This window comes from Mesoplodon bidens, assembly GCF_964165515.1.
Source record: "Mesoplodon bidens genome assembly, chromosome: 7".
Taxonomy (NCBI): Eukaryota; Metazoa; Chordata; class Mammalia; order Artiodactyla; family Ziphiidae; genus Mesoplodon; species Mesoplodon bidens.
Genome location: NC_138164.1, coordinates 89,325,996 through 89,343,462, shown reverse-complemented (window position 1 = coordinate 89,343,462; position 17,467 = coordinate 89,325,996). Strand labels below are relative to the sequence as shown.

The window sequence follows — 17,467 nt, the reverse complement described above, 5'->3', positions numbered from 1 at the left end:
TCCTTTCCATAGATCATTTTGGTCTGGTCAATAATTCGACTTTCTTGGGTAACAAAACCTATAAAAAAGAAACTTTAAAATGCAATTTTGAAGATTGTTACTGAAGAGTAATTTTTAAAGTTTATATTGAACAGATATTAACGGGCAAATATCTCATATCACAGTGGGCATTTTTGTAAGTAATGTGTTCTGTTCTAAATATACTTATGATTGTCACTGAGTAAAAATTTAAATTTATGTTATATCCCAGTTAATACACAGGACATATAGAAGATGGGATCTTTTTATTTAGTAGAAGGTCACCATCATTAATTTTACAACTGATGATTTTATAATAGGTCCTTCTAGTTCTTGATGGTCATTACTGAAGTATAATGCATTGAAGATATGGCCTGTACAAAAGCAGAACAAGGATCTTAATTAGAATTCTGACAAGCCCACTCCAATAAAATGATGAGATTATTTGTAATTGATGTCACAATCAATTACCATTTAGTTCATCATGAGCATTCTAATAGGTCTGGCCTTGGTATTGGCCCCAGGATGTTGCTGAGTGAGTGGCTGCCCTGCTTATGCTGTTATTGAGACAGGAGGGCACATTTTCAGTCAGCATCCTAATGACCTCTTTTGAAGTCTATTAAATTAATGACCCTGTCACAGTGTTTTGATCTCTTATAACCTCAGTTTGGGGTTTGCATAACAAATTAATGTTTGGGAACCATATGGCAAAAAAGATAGGTCTTTTTAAAAGTTGAAATATTAATACTAATTAATATTTAGTAAAAGTTACTTTATTATGCAAGAAATAACAGCAAAAATGCAAATTATAGAGTTTGAATGTATTTTATAAAAGGGAACTTTAGGATATTTCTCCCTACCTCCAAAAGACATGATTTTTTATTTATAGTACCCAGATTTGTTTTTCTTTTTTAAAGGGGCTGCTTTCTTCTATAATTCTAGGTGCCAACGGGTCATGTGTGGTTAGAAGGTGATAATCTACAGAATTCTACAGATTCCAGGTACTATGGACCTGTTCCATATGGATTAATAAGAGGACGTATCTTCTTTAAGGTACTACTGTTTTCTGCTTAAAATGCAGGCTTTTTTCTCTGAGCTGGGGTAAAAAACCAAACCAAAAAAAAAAAAAAGTTTCTTTTAGAAGAACTGAAATCTTTAGGCTGTCAGTGGACGAACAACTGTTGCAATGACTACTACACTTTATGAACATGTTGGCCTTCATAGCTATAAACGTTACCACTCCCCCATTGTGACAGGTAATTGAGAATAATTTTTGTTTGAAAAATAAAGTTCAGATTAGTTGTAGCATAAGAAGCTTTTAATTTGACTCTCCAAAAATTTAATTTTCTCTCATACAACTTTCCCAACCATATTCATACCCAGGGCATATATTAATATGCATTTGCAGAAGAGCAGTCTAGCAACTAGCTGGAATGCAGGGATATCCCAGTTAAGTATAATGAGTAATGCACTTATCATGGTTGTAATAAATGTAATAGTAAAGATTATTGTTTTCACTGGCTTTTCCTTTTTGCCACAAGCAGTCAGGAGAAAAACAGACATGAGTATTTGGGGCTGTTGGATAATTTACAGGATTTTTTACACTTAAGCAGATGTTATATTCAAGTACTTAGGTTTACAGTTAACTCTGACGATAGTGAAAGAAAAAACAAACATATACACACTACACACATATTATTTTCTAGTATAATGTTTGAATGTTCCAAACTTTAGAGGTTAAATACATACACATACAGGTTTACTTTCTACAGTCTTATTTTGAAGTAGAAAATTTGTTCTTGATTGAAGAATAAGGAGAAAGTATTTAATTATAAGGCATAGAGAAAGGGATGAATGAAAAAAAAGGGAATATGATGATGCTATAATATATCACTTTACTAAGTCTTCAATCACATTTTGCTTTTCCAGATTTGGCCTCTGAATGATTTTGGATTTCTACGTGACAGCCCTAATGGCCACAGATTTTCTGATGATTAGCAAGCATTTATTCTTTTGATTATTGTCTTCTGCTAAAGTGAATTTATTATTGTCACTGAAACCATGTACTTACTAATAAACTATTTGCTATTCAGTTTTAGTTATTTTTAATTGTTAAATGTAAAGAATAAGCAACACACACTCTGCAAGCTATATTTGTTCAAAATATATGGATAAAAATGTAATCCAAAATAAGTCATTAAATTTTGATATGAAAATATTTTTAGGGAAAACCTGGAACAACCTCACTTTCAAATTTTTGGTTGTATAGGTATAAGGAAAGTAATTTACTCCTCTTGAATATGCCTCATACTTTAGCTACATTTACAAGACAGAGTACTAACTAGTCTTATAAGTCCAAACCAACAATAAACCAAGAGTTTGACCTAATAAAAAGCTGCTAAGTCACATGCTTGACTTACTCATTTGAAATTAAGGAAGAATGTTTCAGTGATCCCATAAAGGATTCCTTAAAATTTTTTAAGTGAGTTCTGACTCATACGGTCCATAGAATATTAAATATATAGAAAAATAAAAGCTTTACTATAATCAATAATAACACATTTAAAAAGTCCATTTCATTATACCAGCAATGCAGTGGCCACGGTTTTCTGACTCCAAGGCTCTCCTTCTTTCTCCGGTTGCCATTTCACTTTATTAACTTTGAAATAACTCATGAATATCCATATCCAGCCTTCATCATGGGAGAGCTAGGCTCACATGTTATTCATGAAGATTCTAACTGAATTCTAATGACCTGAGATTTGAAATAGTTGTACAAAAGGCCTATAACTTTAGCAGCTAGAAATATGTTACTTCAAAAACTTAGCAACTATAAAGGAATATGATGATACTGTGACCCATTAAAAGATGAGACACACTTATATGAAGAAAGGAAAATTCTTATATTTTGTACCAAGGAGAAAATGCACCAATAATAAACTTCTCAGATGGGAATTCACTAAATATTTTTAATTCAAGCCCCCTTTCTTAGCGATCTGTAAATATAAAATGTAAATACATATGAATAATGAAATTAATTTTCTATTAATCTAGGTGGACTTCGACATTCTTATATTTTCTCTGCAAATAATAGAGCTGACAAAAAAGAATCCTTTTTTTAAAAATCAGCTTTATACATTTGCTTGAATGGACAAAGGTGGAGTAGATTTTCCTCCATGTGTCTGAATACACTAAAGAATTCCACTTAGTGAACAATCTCAGCGATAATGAAGGAGTTCTATAACTAGTGAACACGTATCACAAGAAATAAGCGTCACTTCTTCTGCTTCATCCTTGGAAACACTGTATTTTCCACCACATCGACAACTCAGAGAAAAAGAATGATCATCTGCAAAGAAAACAAAATGCTTACATGTAACTACTTCATTAATACCTTTTAAAAAATGCAGCTATTCCACAGAAACTGCAAAAGAAAAAAGATCAGTCAATATAAAATATATTTATATGAGAACTTGAAAAAATTTCTCGTATAGGGGCAGTGTTTCTAAAAATTATCTACTAAAAAATCTTTATCTGTGGAGGAAATGTATTGAGGGTATGAAACAATAGACCAAAGATCCTGTAGGGGAGAGCAGATGCTCAGTAGTGACCAATGAAATTTATTTGAAGTCTTCTGTTTTCTTAAGATTCATGTAGATTTTACATTCTTCTGAACAATGTGGTTGTCTAAAATATTACTGTGAAGGAAGAAGAGAAACAGCCCTACCTGTCTTATTGTTAAGGAGCATGCCTTTGCCAGCAGTATATCCTTTCAGAGAAAACTGCTGGCTTGACTGTTTATCAGGTTCAGCATTTGAATCCTGTCTGTTCGGGTATCACACTATTTCAAGAATCCTGACTTAAATGTATAGACATATACTATGGTGTCCTTTCTGTGGGGGCTATGTGTGTGTACCTGTTTGTCTGGTGTTTACAAATGATTTAGGAACCAAAAGGACAATCACTGAAGTGAGATGCCCAAAGGAGGCAATATGGTGCAACGTTCTGCCTATGAATGGGGGAAATTTTATAAGTTTCATCTTCCTAGGAAGTTGAAATACTTTGTCTTTTAGCTGAAAGAATCTCTGATCCACCGGTTATTCCATTTTACTGTCACTGAGGAGTGACTGTCAAAAGTAATTACTGATCTCATTATTACTACTGTCATAAAAAAAATTAGAGATAAAGGAACTAAATCTCTAAAGATATGATTTCTTACAATCAAATATCTTCATTCACTTCTCAAACTTCATTTTTTAACACTTAGATCTCATCATATGCCATGAAAAGAAGAGAAAAGAAAAGAAAAAAAAATTCAACTGCCTTGGATTTGTTCTCTAATCAACTTTGGTTTTGGAAAAACAAGCAATTAAATAAGCCAGCTTTACATGTTTATTTTATCAGTAAGGAAAACATTAATTCACAGTTCTGCTTTTCATTTTTCACCACAATGTCTTTTTTCTCTATAAAGAAAAATAATCTTGAATTTTAAAACACTAACATCTTCCCTATCTGAGCCAACATATATGTGTAATAGAGCATGCTTTCAAAGTGAACCATTTTATTATTAAATTGTCTAAAAATGTACATATTCTAACCATTGGTTTTCTTGAGCTAAATCTCCCTCTTGTTTTTTCACCACCTCAGTGAACACTGAGAAACAATTTGAGGTGACATGTGCTTGGTAAATGATGCAGAGGCCACCATGGGCTACTGTGGAGTTTTGTCATAGATGATTCCAAATGTTAATGCTCACTAAAACTCCCATCTTTTTAAATTTCTTCTTAAATTATTCTACTATCACTTAAAGTGACATCTTCACGGAAATCATAATTTTAAATACACTGAATGAAGACAAAACAACGAAGCTGTGTAACAGACTAACTGTAAGGGGAATGGCTAACTTCAGTCTCTCAATAGTTCTTCAGGTATGCCTTTTAAGCATAATAAAATGCATCATTTCCTACTGTTCCTGGACCCAGAAGCTGATAATTTGGCTATGTTTATCATGTAGGATTTCATCCACTTTTCTCCTATTATGGATCTTCACCTTCCAAGGTTATTCTGAAAACACCCATGAAGGAATCATCAAATGCTTTTGCTAGTCCAGTTGATCACACTTTTTATGTACTTTCATCTGCCAAGGCTGCTCTTTGCAATCGCACAGAACAATTCCAAATTGCAAATTCAATGGCAAAACTCACGTGACCAGTTTTTAAACATTCCTGCAAAAATAATAGCTTCATGTAGCTGTTGCTCACTATTTTCTCTCATAAGGATAAGGACTATTTCTATCTTTACAGTGATAAAAAAAACCTTAATTTAAATAAGTATCTAAGAACATCCTATACTTTTAAGATTAACTGTAGCTGCTTATAACTGATTCATTGGCTGTAGCTGGGATGCTTCTTTATCTTCTTCACTGTCAAGTTTACTTTAGGGAGTACCAAGGACAATAACATTTATGATAATTCTTGATTTCATGTTGTATATGTCTTTCAATGTCTTGGCATTTTCACTTATCAAAAAGCCCATATATTTGCTGACTGAACAGATGCTTGAACCACACTAATGCACAGTCTTAATTTAAAATAAAATCTTAAATTGATTATATTTTAAAAATTTTACTAAAGAAGTAAAAATTACAAAAACCAGTTTTCACTGTTTTAATATTATCAGGAATTATTAGTAAACAAAACATATTAGTCATATCAACTACAAGAAGAACTAATTCGTCCAATAAGAGATGGACACACACACACACATATACTGGTTGATAAGCTGGCAATACTGTATATTCAAAAAATATTATTTAGCTGGGCAAGTCTCCCTGATAAACGACATGTTATAATCTATCCCCTTCACAAAGTAGCAGTGAAATCAGTGTCACTAGTGTATTCTATTTTCACAGAAGTAGATCTTCCTGTTTACTCTGATGAAACTATCATGAACCCTGGGGGCCCCAGTTACACAAAATCTCAAGTTTTCCAATCATTCACTGCAAATAAGAATTTCTACTCCAGGATTTCATTTGGCAGTTTAGGAGCAGAGTGGCTCATAGGCAAAAACATGATTCCCCTTCTAAGTCAATATAGCTTTGTGACCCAACTTCCTAAGAGCACTAAGCTAAGAATTTGCCATTAAAAAATATTCCAGTAAACTTGGTTTCGGAAAGGACAGGCTGTTTATCTTCTACTTATCCACACTTACTAATAACTTTTTGTAAACCCCCAGGGAATCTGTACCCCAGGCTGAATAATAAAGTTATAGGACTAAGAGTATATAAAAATCCTAGAAAACAGTAAGATTTCTTCATTTGCCCAGAGAAACATGGAATTGTGGTATTCATGGCTTCCATTTAAAAAAAAGGAACTTAATAAAACCTAACCAGAGCAATTCACAGAACTAATCTGAAGAATGGAAAATTAAGTTAGATTTAAGTTTTTAAATTCTATTAATAGGAAAGGGGAAAAAGATATGACTTCATGGTAGGTAAAAGGGAGTGACAGATTTTTCTTTTCCACTTAAGACACAATCAAAAAAGGAGGTTAAACATCAAGCTCCAAGTAGAAGAGTATAACATGTATAACATTAAAATCCTTGCTCTGACAATTTATCATTCCATATAAAGAAACAAAAATAAACATATTTAATAGGAATTCATCTCAAGTGTCAACATAGGATGGAAAAAATTATCTCCTTTGACTTTATATTCCCTATTACACAGATGGAGAGTAAACAAAAAATCAAAGTAGTTTAAAAAAAGAAAACCATACGAAATCTTAAGTACCTAACATCTAATTAGGATAGAAAAATAACTGGAAATGAGTCACATAAGTGGACACCAATAATTGAAGTTTAGAATGAAACAAAAAGATTCCAAACAGAAACACCCACATATATATAGAAATCCAAGCTGTTATTTCCAAACATCCTATGAAGGTTTTTTTCTTACAGGAGGTCCCTAATATTTTTCCTGATTGTAATCAAGAGAAAAAAAATAATTCCAACCTTCATTCCAAGACATTTCTTCAAGATATACTCGAGCATCTACTGGTCCCATATTTCTTAGATCATCTTCTGTAAAATACAGAATGAGACACTTAATTTTGATAGTTAAATCATAACCATGAAGAATGCTAAGAAGGCAAGTCCAGCCTGTTCACTACAATTCTAATTATTTAAAAACTTAGCTTACTACTTTTGATAGCAGTTTTAAAGCTATCTGACTTCAGCTGACTAAAAAATTCCAGAACATCTCATAAACAGTCAAAATCTATCCCATTTTTCACAAGCATGCAACAAGCAAAACCATGAAGTTGATCTTGATGTTTCTTTGTGATCAACCAATGAACTCTTTTGTAGGGGGAAATTTTCTGTCAGATAAACTATATTTGTGACTAAGAAAGACAGTGTGGAGTCAGGTACAAAATAACTATATTTGAACCTCAGTTATAATATTTTACTAGCTTTGTAACCTTACGTATATCAAATTATCTCTTATCTACTTTAGAAGGGTCACTCTGGACTGAATTATGTCCCCCCTCCCAAATTCTTATGTTGAAGCCCTAACTCCCAACATACTGTATTTGGAAATAAGCCTTTTAGGAGGTAATTAAGGTTAAATGAGGTCATAAGAGTGGGGTTCTAATCTGATAGAATTGATGGCCTTACAAGGGGATGAAGAGAGAGGTCTCTCCCCACTCACATGCACAGAGGAAAGTATCATATGAAGACACAGCAAGAAAGTGGTCCTTTGCAAGCCAGAAAGAGACCTGACCAGGATCCTCATCAACTTGCACCTCAGTCTTGGATTTTTCAGCCTCCAGCACTGTGAGAAATAAATTTCTGTTGTTTAAACCACCCAGTCTATGGCACTTTGTTATGGCAGACGGAGCAAACTAATACAAGGGTGTTCTTCCAATCAACTGAGATCAGGCTAAAAGTGCCTTAAAGAATAAGGCTCTAACCAAATTTAAGGGGGCTTTTAGTCATCTGATTTTTAATTGCTCACAACAGAGTAACAGGTAACTTAAAGGAATAATTATTTTAAAATATTTTAATAGCCATGCAACACAACCTTTCTGTGTTGATGTTCCACTGCTGTTTCCTGGGCCAAAGTTTCCCCTACAGAGGGAAGGTCCAAAGAAACCAGGAATGCCACCTAAATTTAGTAGGAATATGGTCTAGGTAGTATAAGCATGCACTCTTACGTAAAGCAAGTGTACTGTAGGACAAAGAAAGCAACTATATATGAGAAGCACTTGTCTTTGTTTTTAAAGGCACGCCGTACTTCCTGTATGCTTGTATTGTTCTTGTAGAAGTCAATGCTTAAAAGAGACTACTAAAATCCACCCCCCACCCCAATGAAATTTTCTTTAGCTGTCTCACTAGTCTCTTGTTCACTTGCTGAGAATGCTTCCCTTTGTTCCGTTGTGTGAATGCCTGCGATTTAATTATATTTAATAACTGCCTGTTCAAAATTTATTGGTGAGTTACACAATTTTAAAATAGATGAAAAGATTATACAATATTTTGAACTCATCATGCTTTTCTATTAAGGTATGTCAAATATTATATCACTTCATATTTACTGGGTACTAAGTCTATTAAACTGTTCTAAAACCCAAAGATAAAGACTTCTGTGAAGTGGTCAGGGGTGGTTCTTCCATCTCTGTGTGTCCACTGAATAGCCTATGCATAGTGTATCAGTATGCGAGGTAGTTTCTGAACAAAACAATTTAATTTCCACATTCTATATAAAGTTTACTTGGTTATAGGTTATTCAGTATTCCAAATTAAAAAAAAATTCTATCTAAAAGTCTCATGGACTTTTATCACATGTTTCAATTTCTTACTCAGAAGGACCAAGATAATCTGCTCGAATGCAGAAATGAAACACTGTTTTAGAATTGAAGAATGGGGGTAATTGGCACTTAATAGAGCTTGGTTAGGGGAAAAACAGGTATAAATAATTTACAATCAAGTTGCCTATATTCCAGGGTATCTTACAGATATCTTAAGTAATTTTGAAATCAGAGCAAATCAGACAAGGCAGAGGTAATGACAAGATGAATAAACCTTAATCTAACCTATCTTGGACACCTGTAATACATTAATTGTTAAAAAAGACAACCCATTCATAAGTATCCATTATGCCATGTTTACTTTAAAATAATTAATGAGAAATAACTGGCAAATATAACTGCCAAGCAAGTCAGGTTTGTATTGTTCTGCTTCTCTACTAGGACGCTATTGTTATTCTCCCTAGTTACTATTTCATGTGGAACCCTTTCTATTATTCCACCTACTCCAAAAAGTGGCTTTTACATTTTTATTATTTTTTTCCTCTTTCTGTACAGGAACTTATTGTAGCTAACCACTTCTTAGTTGAAAGATCAGTTTAGACCATATCTCATGGTAAAAGGGAAAGAAAATAGAACATAAAAATGGTTAGTACTTTACCCAAGGTCAGAGTTAAAAGGAGTATATTAAAATTTCTCCTATTCTATTCCTATCTAAACATCTACATATTGACCTGATTATTCAATACTATATGCACACAGTCCAAGTTTTGTGGGGATTCTGGTTTTAAAAGTCAGTATCTGGGCTTCCCTGGTGGCGCAGTGGTTGAGAGTCTGCCTGCCGATGGAGGGGACACGGGTTCGTGCCCCGATCCAGGAGGATCCCACATGCCACGGAGCGGCTGGGCCCGTGAGCCACAGCCGCTGGGCCTGCGTGTCCGGAGCCTGTGCTCCGCAACGGGAGAGGCCACAGTGGTGAGAGGCCCGCGTACAGGAAAAAAAAAAAAAAAAAAGTCAGTATCTGACACAAGAGTGAACACAGGCTTCCCCTGCTATCTGAAAGTAGAGCTTTCCTATGAAACCTTTTGTAAGCCAAAATAGGTAAAGCAAAGAAATTACCTCAAGACATATCTTGCTAATGGATGCACAAAATAATTCAAGATAAAGCACAGATGCTCACAGACACAGTTCAAAGCTATGGTGGCTTGATGCTGAATGTAGCTCCCAGGGAGAGAGGTTGGCAGTGCCACTCTGGCCGCTGGGGGCTCACCGCAAAGCAAATGCTCAACACTGTTTTCACTTTTCACCTCTTTTCATAAAGGTGAACATCCACTTAGGATTTCTTTCCATTAAGTGAAAGCAGGTACTAGTGTAGGTCTTTCATGAAAGCGAAGTGGAGTAAAGCAAATTGCTGAAAAGCGGAGGACACCTGCGTACTGTATGATATCCCCATTATGTGAAATGTAACAGGCAAAACTATCCTGTGATGTTGGGCGTGGGAGAGTGAGTAGCGACTGGAAGAAGTTACAGGGGCCTGCTGGGGTGCTGGTTAGTTAGATGGGTGTGTTTACTGTGAAAATCCATCAGGCTGTACACTTAGGATTGGTGCATTCCTCTGTATGTATGCTATACTTCAAAAAAAAGGTTTAGGTAGAGTGTTGAAACTCTAATGGCTGTAGTTTTAAATAGAAATAAGGACAGAAAAGTTAGGGGAACGAAGTAAAGAGCTCCGTAAGAAAGTGTGTATCCTTTGAAAGGACCATAATCTAACAACTTCTGAAAAAGGCTGAGGGTGATTAACTCAGGGGAAAATTGGATCCCTGGAGAACTGTATGATGAGCGGAGAGGGTACTCACAAGGAAAAGGTGAATCTAAATGCGCGGGGGCGGGGGGCAGGGAGGAGACCACCATCTTTTGTTGAGAGGCAGGTGTCCAGCGAATGGGAAAACAGCAACTCCCCGCCCCCCACTACCATTACAAGGAAGGAGCACAAACTAATCAATGTTTCTTTTTTTTCTTTTTAAACAATGATCTCTGCTTGTCCACCACTGTAGATATAATTGGAAAACTTAATTCCTCCCTAGCCCTTAAAGTAACTCACAGGAACCCTGTAATTAGCTTTGATTATTATCTACTAATCAGGCACTGCATCTGCAAAAGACATGTTTGTTTTCTTTTGAGTTTTACATATTATAAATATTTTTGCTCATTATAATACTGTAATAGGCATCTGAAAATGTAAACCCTATCTTAAAGTTCTCCTTAATATGATACTACCAAAAATCATGAGAAAACAGAAACTGACTTAGAAAGTGATTTAATTAAATAAACAGATCCAAGATTTAAATCTGGAATCTTAGCTACAGAATGGTAGTAATTTAAAAAAAAAAAAAAACAAAAAAAAACTGCCCTTTGGCAAGAAGAGCACTGCCTGGCATTTGGTGAACTCCATCTTGAGTCCAATGTCACTACATGATTCCTAATTCTTTTGAAGTGAATGGGTTCAGCTTTTTCTAAGATATCTAGGAACGTTAAGGTCTGTGCACAACCTGTGCTGTGCTCACAAGCTTAAGCAAATATGGAGACAAGAAAAACTTCCAGATTTACTTACATGTAGAAAGCAATGCACTATCGTTAAAGAGAGATTCCCAACCAATATAATGATAAAATCAAATAATTTATGTGGTTACTTGAAAAAGAATCTTTCAACCCTTAGAAGTATAGGCCCTTCTGACCTTGTGTTCTATTGGATTTGTCTGACAACAAGAAGTGAAAGAATTCTGTGGCTCCATTGTCTCAACAGTGGGATCTAAGAAAACACTGGCAGGACTCATCAGAGAGGTTTATGAGCCTGCAATTCAAAGAGATTAAAAGGAAAATCTACGGAGATTCTTTCACACTGAAGAATAACATTAAATAACTATTAGCAGCTTGGTTCAGTAAAGCTTACTAGAGCTCTCGCTGGGTCATTCACAACTTTCTAAAAGAGGAAAGGTTTTTTTCAGCTCCATTTGGGAATCAATAAATATTCCTTACTTCTTACCAGACAATGGAATTCCAGTCTTTTAAAACTTCCTCCTAATGACAGTAAAATTTCTAAAACAGCTCTTTGTTTGCTGCCTATATAATTACACTTCCTAATCCCAGGAAACCTTTTCTAACTGTAGCTACAATTCAAATAAATAAGTAAAAATAAATAAATAACAGCAACAAAAAGCTTCCGAGAAGAGGAATTAAACTTTATTCTTTATGGATGAGATATCTAAAAGTCTCATTCAACCCACTACTGGCCAAAAGATCTAGTCTACCTGCAACTCTGTCCCTACTATTCAAGAGTGGCAATGTTGTGTGTTACTCAAGTGACCAAGTCCCCAGAACGCTCTCATTTAGCAGTTAGTGCATTGTATTTATTTTTAATGCCATTTAAAACAAAGTTTATTTCAAACTTACAGAAGTCATCTATGTGTGTTAAAAGCAAATCGCAGTATTTTCCTTTAGGTCTAAATTAGTATCTTGCTGCTTTAAAACCAAGTAATTTAATTTTAAACAATCACTTCCTTCTTAAAAATCATTTCAGTATACATAATTAAATCTTTCATATAGGAAATAACTTGAAGGAAATCAGTTCCTCGTCCTTAATAGTCTCTGTTCTTAGAACAGTCTCTACCTTGATAAGAGATTCAGAATCAGGCAACATTTAACTTGAAACCTATTCATTAAATCATAAAGCTCTATAATTCTTTCCCAGATGAAATTAAAGAGTCACAACTGCAAGGCTTTCCATATGGAAGAAAAACTACAAACTTGGCGCTTAATTATGGACATGAAGAACTACGGTTCTTTCACAAGCTGAAAAGAAACCCAGTGCTCATGATAGGTACCAAATGAAACCCGGAAATTGAATTTCATGTTTCACTGCAGAAAGGCAGAACACAGTAGCAGAAGTAAGCCTGGCCTCTCACTCTGACCCTCAAATATGCCTCATTCCTGACTATCTGGAACTAAAATAGTAGGTTGTACACACCTATTCAAAACTTGGCAGCCCAGCACAGTGATTAAGAGTCAGAGAATGGCTTTGAGTTTCGCCTCTTATCAATTACTAGCTATGTGCCCTTAGTCAAATTACTTAAACCCTCTGGGCCTCAGACTCCTTCTCTGGAAATCAGATATTAATATCTTCCTTACAAGGTTGTTAAGCAATGATTAAAAGACAACTGCCATAGTTCTAGTGCTCAACAAATGGCAGCTATTTTAACTGTTATTATTAACTCATAATGTTTGTGTTGACCTGTCTATAACAGACCACAGGAAAACGACTCAATTATTGCATGGTTGGGGGGCGGAGAGTGGGGGGAGCCTCGAGGACCACAGTGTATGTTGGCAGCAACTTTCACCTTGTCTGGATTTGTAACAGTGTTAAGAAGTTTGATGTACTTTACTACTGTCGGTCCCATTAAAACTGATCTATTATTATCAAAGCCATAATCCATATTATTATTTAGTCCTTCCAAAGTATCAAACAGAACTGAAATATGGGGGAAAAAATCAAAATAATTTATGGATTGAATTCAGAGGTTAGACATAATGACAGTAGACTAGAAAGTCAGGGGAGGCTTTCTTTTGTGGGGGGTGGAGCTAGGAGGACTAGAGTTGGAACTTGAACAAAGAATAAGCTGTGAAGAAATCAGAATGCGAGGGTATTCTGAGTAACAACAAACAGTATAAGCAGATGTGTTTGGGAACCCCTAAATGAATGGGGAGAAGATTCACATTAGGTTTGTGATTGGTGATAAGGCTGGAAGAAGTAATTAGGGACAAACTTAAGAGCTTCTGTCCCATTTAAATTCCATGCGAATGGGTAAATGTTGTGTTAGGGAGTGGGTAGTTATATAAGTTCTTAAACAAGAGTAAGAATAAAGAAAGCTAGACCAATCAAAATGTAAATGACTATGGGAGAAGGCCAATTAGCAGCTGTGGAAGTAACCTGAGTCTATGTTATAATCGGGGTATGGTCTATTGTGGTAGCTGTGAGAATAGAAAGATCACTTAGAGGGAAAAAAATAACACAATAAAGAAGAAATGCCAACACTCATTTTTAATTCATTGGCTATATACTGAGCAAACTAGAAGTAATCAACAGTTTAATATGAAAGAAAGATTTCAAGTCTGAGGGTTAAAAACAAGCAATGAGAAAGGTGGACCCAGTCTTGGTTTTGAACCCACTGATTTCAGTCGGGTCAATTACCCGAGTAGAAATTGGGAAAGAGGTTAAAGCTGGAGACACAAACTTCCTAAAATCCTACATTTTCTCTGTTATTAAATCAAAACTTCCGAGATTTTAGGTAAGATGGCGGAAGAGTAAGACGCGGAGATCACCTTCCTCCCCACGGATACACCAGAAATACAGCTACACGTGGAACAACTCCTACAGAACACCTACTGAACGCTGGCAGAAGACCCCAGACCTCCCAAAAGGCAAGAAACTCCCCACATACCTGGGTAGGACAAAGCGGAGAGATTCCCGCACAGAGGCTCGCTGCCGAGCGGCACTCACCAGCCCGAGAGGCTTGTCTGCTCGCTCGCCAGGGCAGGCGGCGCTGGAAGCTGAGGCTCGGGCTTCGGTCAGAGCGCAGGGAGAGGACTGGGGCTGGCGGCGAGAACTCAGCCTGAAGGGGGCTAATGTGCCACAGCTAGCCGGCAGGGAGTCCGGGAAAACTCTGGAGCTGCCGAAGAGGCAAGAGACTTTTTCTTCCCTCTTGGTTTCCTGGTGCGCGAGGAGAGGGGATTAAGAGCGCTGCTTAAAGGGGCTCCACAGACGGGCGCGAGTCACGACTAAAAGCGCGGAGCCCAGTGACGGGCGTGGGACGCTGGGGCTGCTGCTGCCGCCGCCAAGAAGCCTGTGTGCGAGCGCAGGTCACTGTCCACACCGCCCTTCCGGGAGCCTGTGCAGCCCGCCACTGCCGGGGTCCCGGGATCCAGGGGCGGCTTCCCTGGGAGAACGCACGGCGCGCCTCGGGCTGGTGCAACGTCACGCCGACCTCTGCCGCTGCAGGCTCGCCCCGCACTCCGTGCCCCTCCCGCCCGCCCGGCCTGAGTGAGCCAGAGTCCCCGAAGAGGTTGCTCCTTTAACCCTGTCCTGTCTGAGCGAAGAACAGACGCCCTCCGGCGACCTACACGCAGAGGCGGGGCCCAATCCAAAGCTGAGACCCAGGAGCTGTGAGAACAAAGAAGAGAAAGGGAAACCTCTCCCAGCAGCCTCAGAAGCAGCGGATTAAAGCTCCACAATCAACTTGATGTACCCTGCATCTGTGGAATACATGAATAGACAACACATCATCCCAAATTGAGGAGCCAGGAGTCAGTGCTGTGCCTCTGAGGTGGGAGAGCCAACTTCAGGACACGGGTCCACAAGAGACCTCCCAGCTCCACATAATATCAAACGGCGAAAATCTTCCAGAGATCTCCATCTCAACACCAGCACCCAGCTTCACTCAACGACCAGCAAGCTACAGTGCTGGACACCCTATGCCAAACAACTAGCAAGACAGGAACACAACGCCACCCATTAGCAGAGAGGTGGCCTAAAATCATAAAAAGTCCGCAGACACCCCAAAACACACCACCAGACGTGGACCTGCCCACCAGAAAGACAAGATCCAGCCTCATCCACCAGAACACAGGCACTAGTCCCCTCCACCAGGAAGCCTACACAACCCACTAAACCAACCTTAGCCACTGCGGACAGACACCAAAAACAACGGGAACTACGAACGTGCAGCCTGCAAAAAGGAGACCCCAAACACAGTAACATAAGCAAAATGACAAGACAGAAAAACACACATCAGGAGAAGGAGCAAGATAAAAACCCACCAGACCTAACAAATGAAGAGGTAATAGGCAGTCTACCTGAAAAAGAATTCAGAATAATGATGGTAAAGATGATCCAAGATTCTATTTCCCAGATCCAAAATCATGGAAATAGAATAGACAAAATGCAAGAAACAGTTAATGAGGACCTAGAAGAACTAAAGATGAATCAAGCATTGATTAAAAACACAATAAATGAAATGAAAAATACTCTAGATGGGATCAATAGCAGAATAACTGAGGCAGAAGAACGGATAAGTGAGGTGGGAGATAAAATAGTGGAAATAACTGCTGCAGAGCAAAATAAAGAAAAAAGAATGAAAAGAACAGAGGACAGTCTCAGAGACCTCTGGGACAACATTAAAAGCACCAACATTCGAATTATAGGGGTCCCAGAAGAAGAAGAGAAAAAGAAAGGGACTGAGAAAATATTTGAAGAGATTATAGGTGAAAACTTCCCTAATATGGGAAAGGAAATAGTTAATCAAGTCCAGGAGGCACAGAGAGTCCCATACAGAATAAATCCAAGGAGAAATACGCCAAGACACATATTAATCAAACTGTCAAAAATTAAATACAAAGAAATCATATTAAAAGCAGCAAGGCAAAAACAACAAATAACACACAAGGGAATCCCCATCAGGATAACAGCTGATCTCTCAGCAGAAACTCTACAATCCACAAGGGAGTGGCAGGACATAATTAAAGTGATGAAGGCGAAAAACCTGCAACCAAGATTACTCTACCCAGCAAGGATCTCATTCAGATTTGATGGAGAAATTAAAACGTTTACAGACAAGCAAAAGCTGAGAGAGTTCAGCACCACCAAACCAGCTTTACAACAAATGCTAAAGGAACTTCTCTAGGCAAGAAACACAACAGAAGGAAAAGACCTACAATAACGAACCCAAAACAATTAAGAAAATGGGAATAGGAACATACATATCGATAATTACCTTAAATGTAAATGGCCTAAATGCTCCCACCAAAAGACACAGATTGGCTGAATGGATACTAAAACAAGACCCATATATATGCTGTCTACAAGAGACCCACTTCAGACCTAGAGACACATACAGGCTGAAAGTGAGGGGATGGAAAAAGATATTCCATGCAAATGGAAACCAAAAGAAAGCTGGAGTAGCAATTCTCATATCAGACAAAATAGACTTTAAAATAAAGACTACTAGAAGAGACAAAGAAGGACACTACATAATGATCAAGGGATCAATCCAAGAAGAAGATATAACAATTGTAAATATTTATGCACCCAACATAGGAGCACCTCAATACATAAGGCAAATACTAACATCCATAAAAGGAGAAATCGACAGTAACACAATCATAGTAGGGGACTTTAACACCCCACTTTCACCAATGGACAGATCATCCAAAATGAAAATAAATAAGGAAACACAAGCTTTAAATGATACATTAAACAAGATGGACTTAATTGATATTTATAGGACATTCCATCCAAAAACAACAGAATACACATTTTTCTCAAGTGCTCATGGAACATTCTCCAGGATAGATCATATCTTGGGTCACAAATCAAGCCTTGGTAAATTTAAGAAAATTGAAATTGTATCAAGTATCTTTTCCGACCACAATGCTATGAGACTAGATATCAATTACAGGAAAAGAGCTGTAAAAAATACAAACACATTGGGCCTCCCTGGTGGCGCAGTGGTTGAGAGTCCGCCTGCCGATGCAGGGGATACGGGTTCGTGCCCCGGTCTGGGAGGATCCCATATGCCGCGGAGCGGCTGGGCCCG

General features: G+C 37.3%; 2 protein-coding genes across 7 annotated transcripts in view; one reads left to right on the top strand and one right to left on the bottom strand.

The window, feature by feature from the left end:
• IMMP1L (inner mitochondrial membrane peptidase subunit 1) overlaps nt 1–2,116 on the top strand; it is a 79,689-nt gene extending 77,573 nt beyond the window's left edge. For all 5 annotated transcript variants that reach the window (XM_081241122.1, XM_081241119.1, XM_081241121.1 and 2 more), the window contains 2 exons: nt 961–1,071; nt 1,948–2,116. In XM_081241122.1, coding sequence (XP_081097248.1) covers nt 961–1,071; nt 1,948–2,016 — 180 coding nt within the window. In that variant the 3' untranslated portion in view covers nt 2,017–2,116. The remainder of the gene's footprint in view (nt 1–960; nt 1,072–1,947) is intronic.
• Nucleotides 2,117–2,527: 411 nt separating this feature from the next.
• DNAJC24 (DnaJ heat shock protein family (Hsp40) member C24) overlaps nt 2,528–17,467 on the bottom strand; it is a 68,959-nt gene continuing 54,019 nt past the window's right edge. For both annotated transcript variants that reach the window (XM_081241125.1, XM_081241126.1), the window contains exons 4-5: nt 7,030–7,098; nt 2,528–3,367 (exon numbers count right to left, since the gene is read on the bottom strand). In XM_081241125.1, the coding sequence (XP_081097251.1) occupies nt 3,237–3,367; nt 7,030–7,098 (200 nt within the window). In that variant the 3' untranslated portion in view covers nt 2,528–3,236. The remainder of the gene's footprint in view (nt 3,368–7,029; nt 7,099–17,467) is intronic.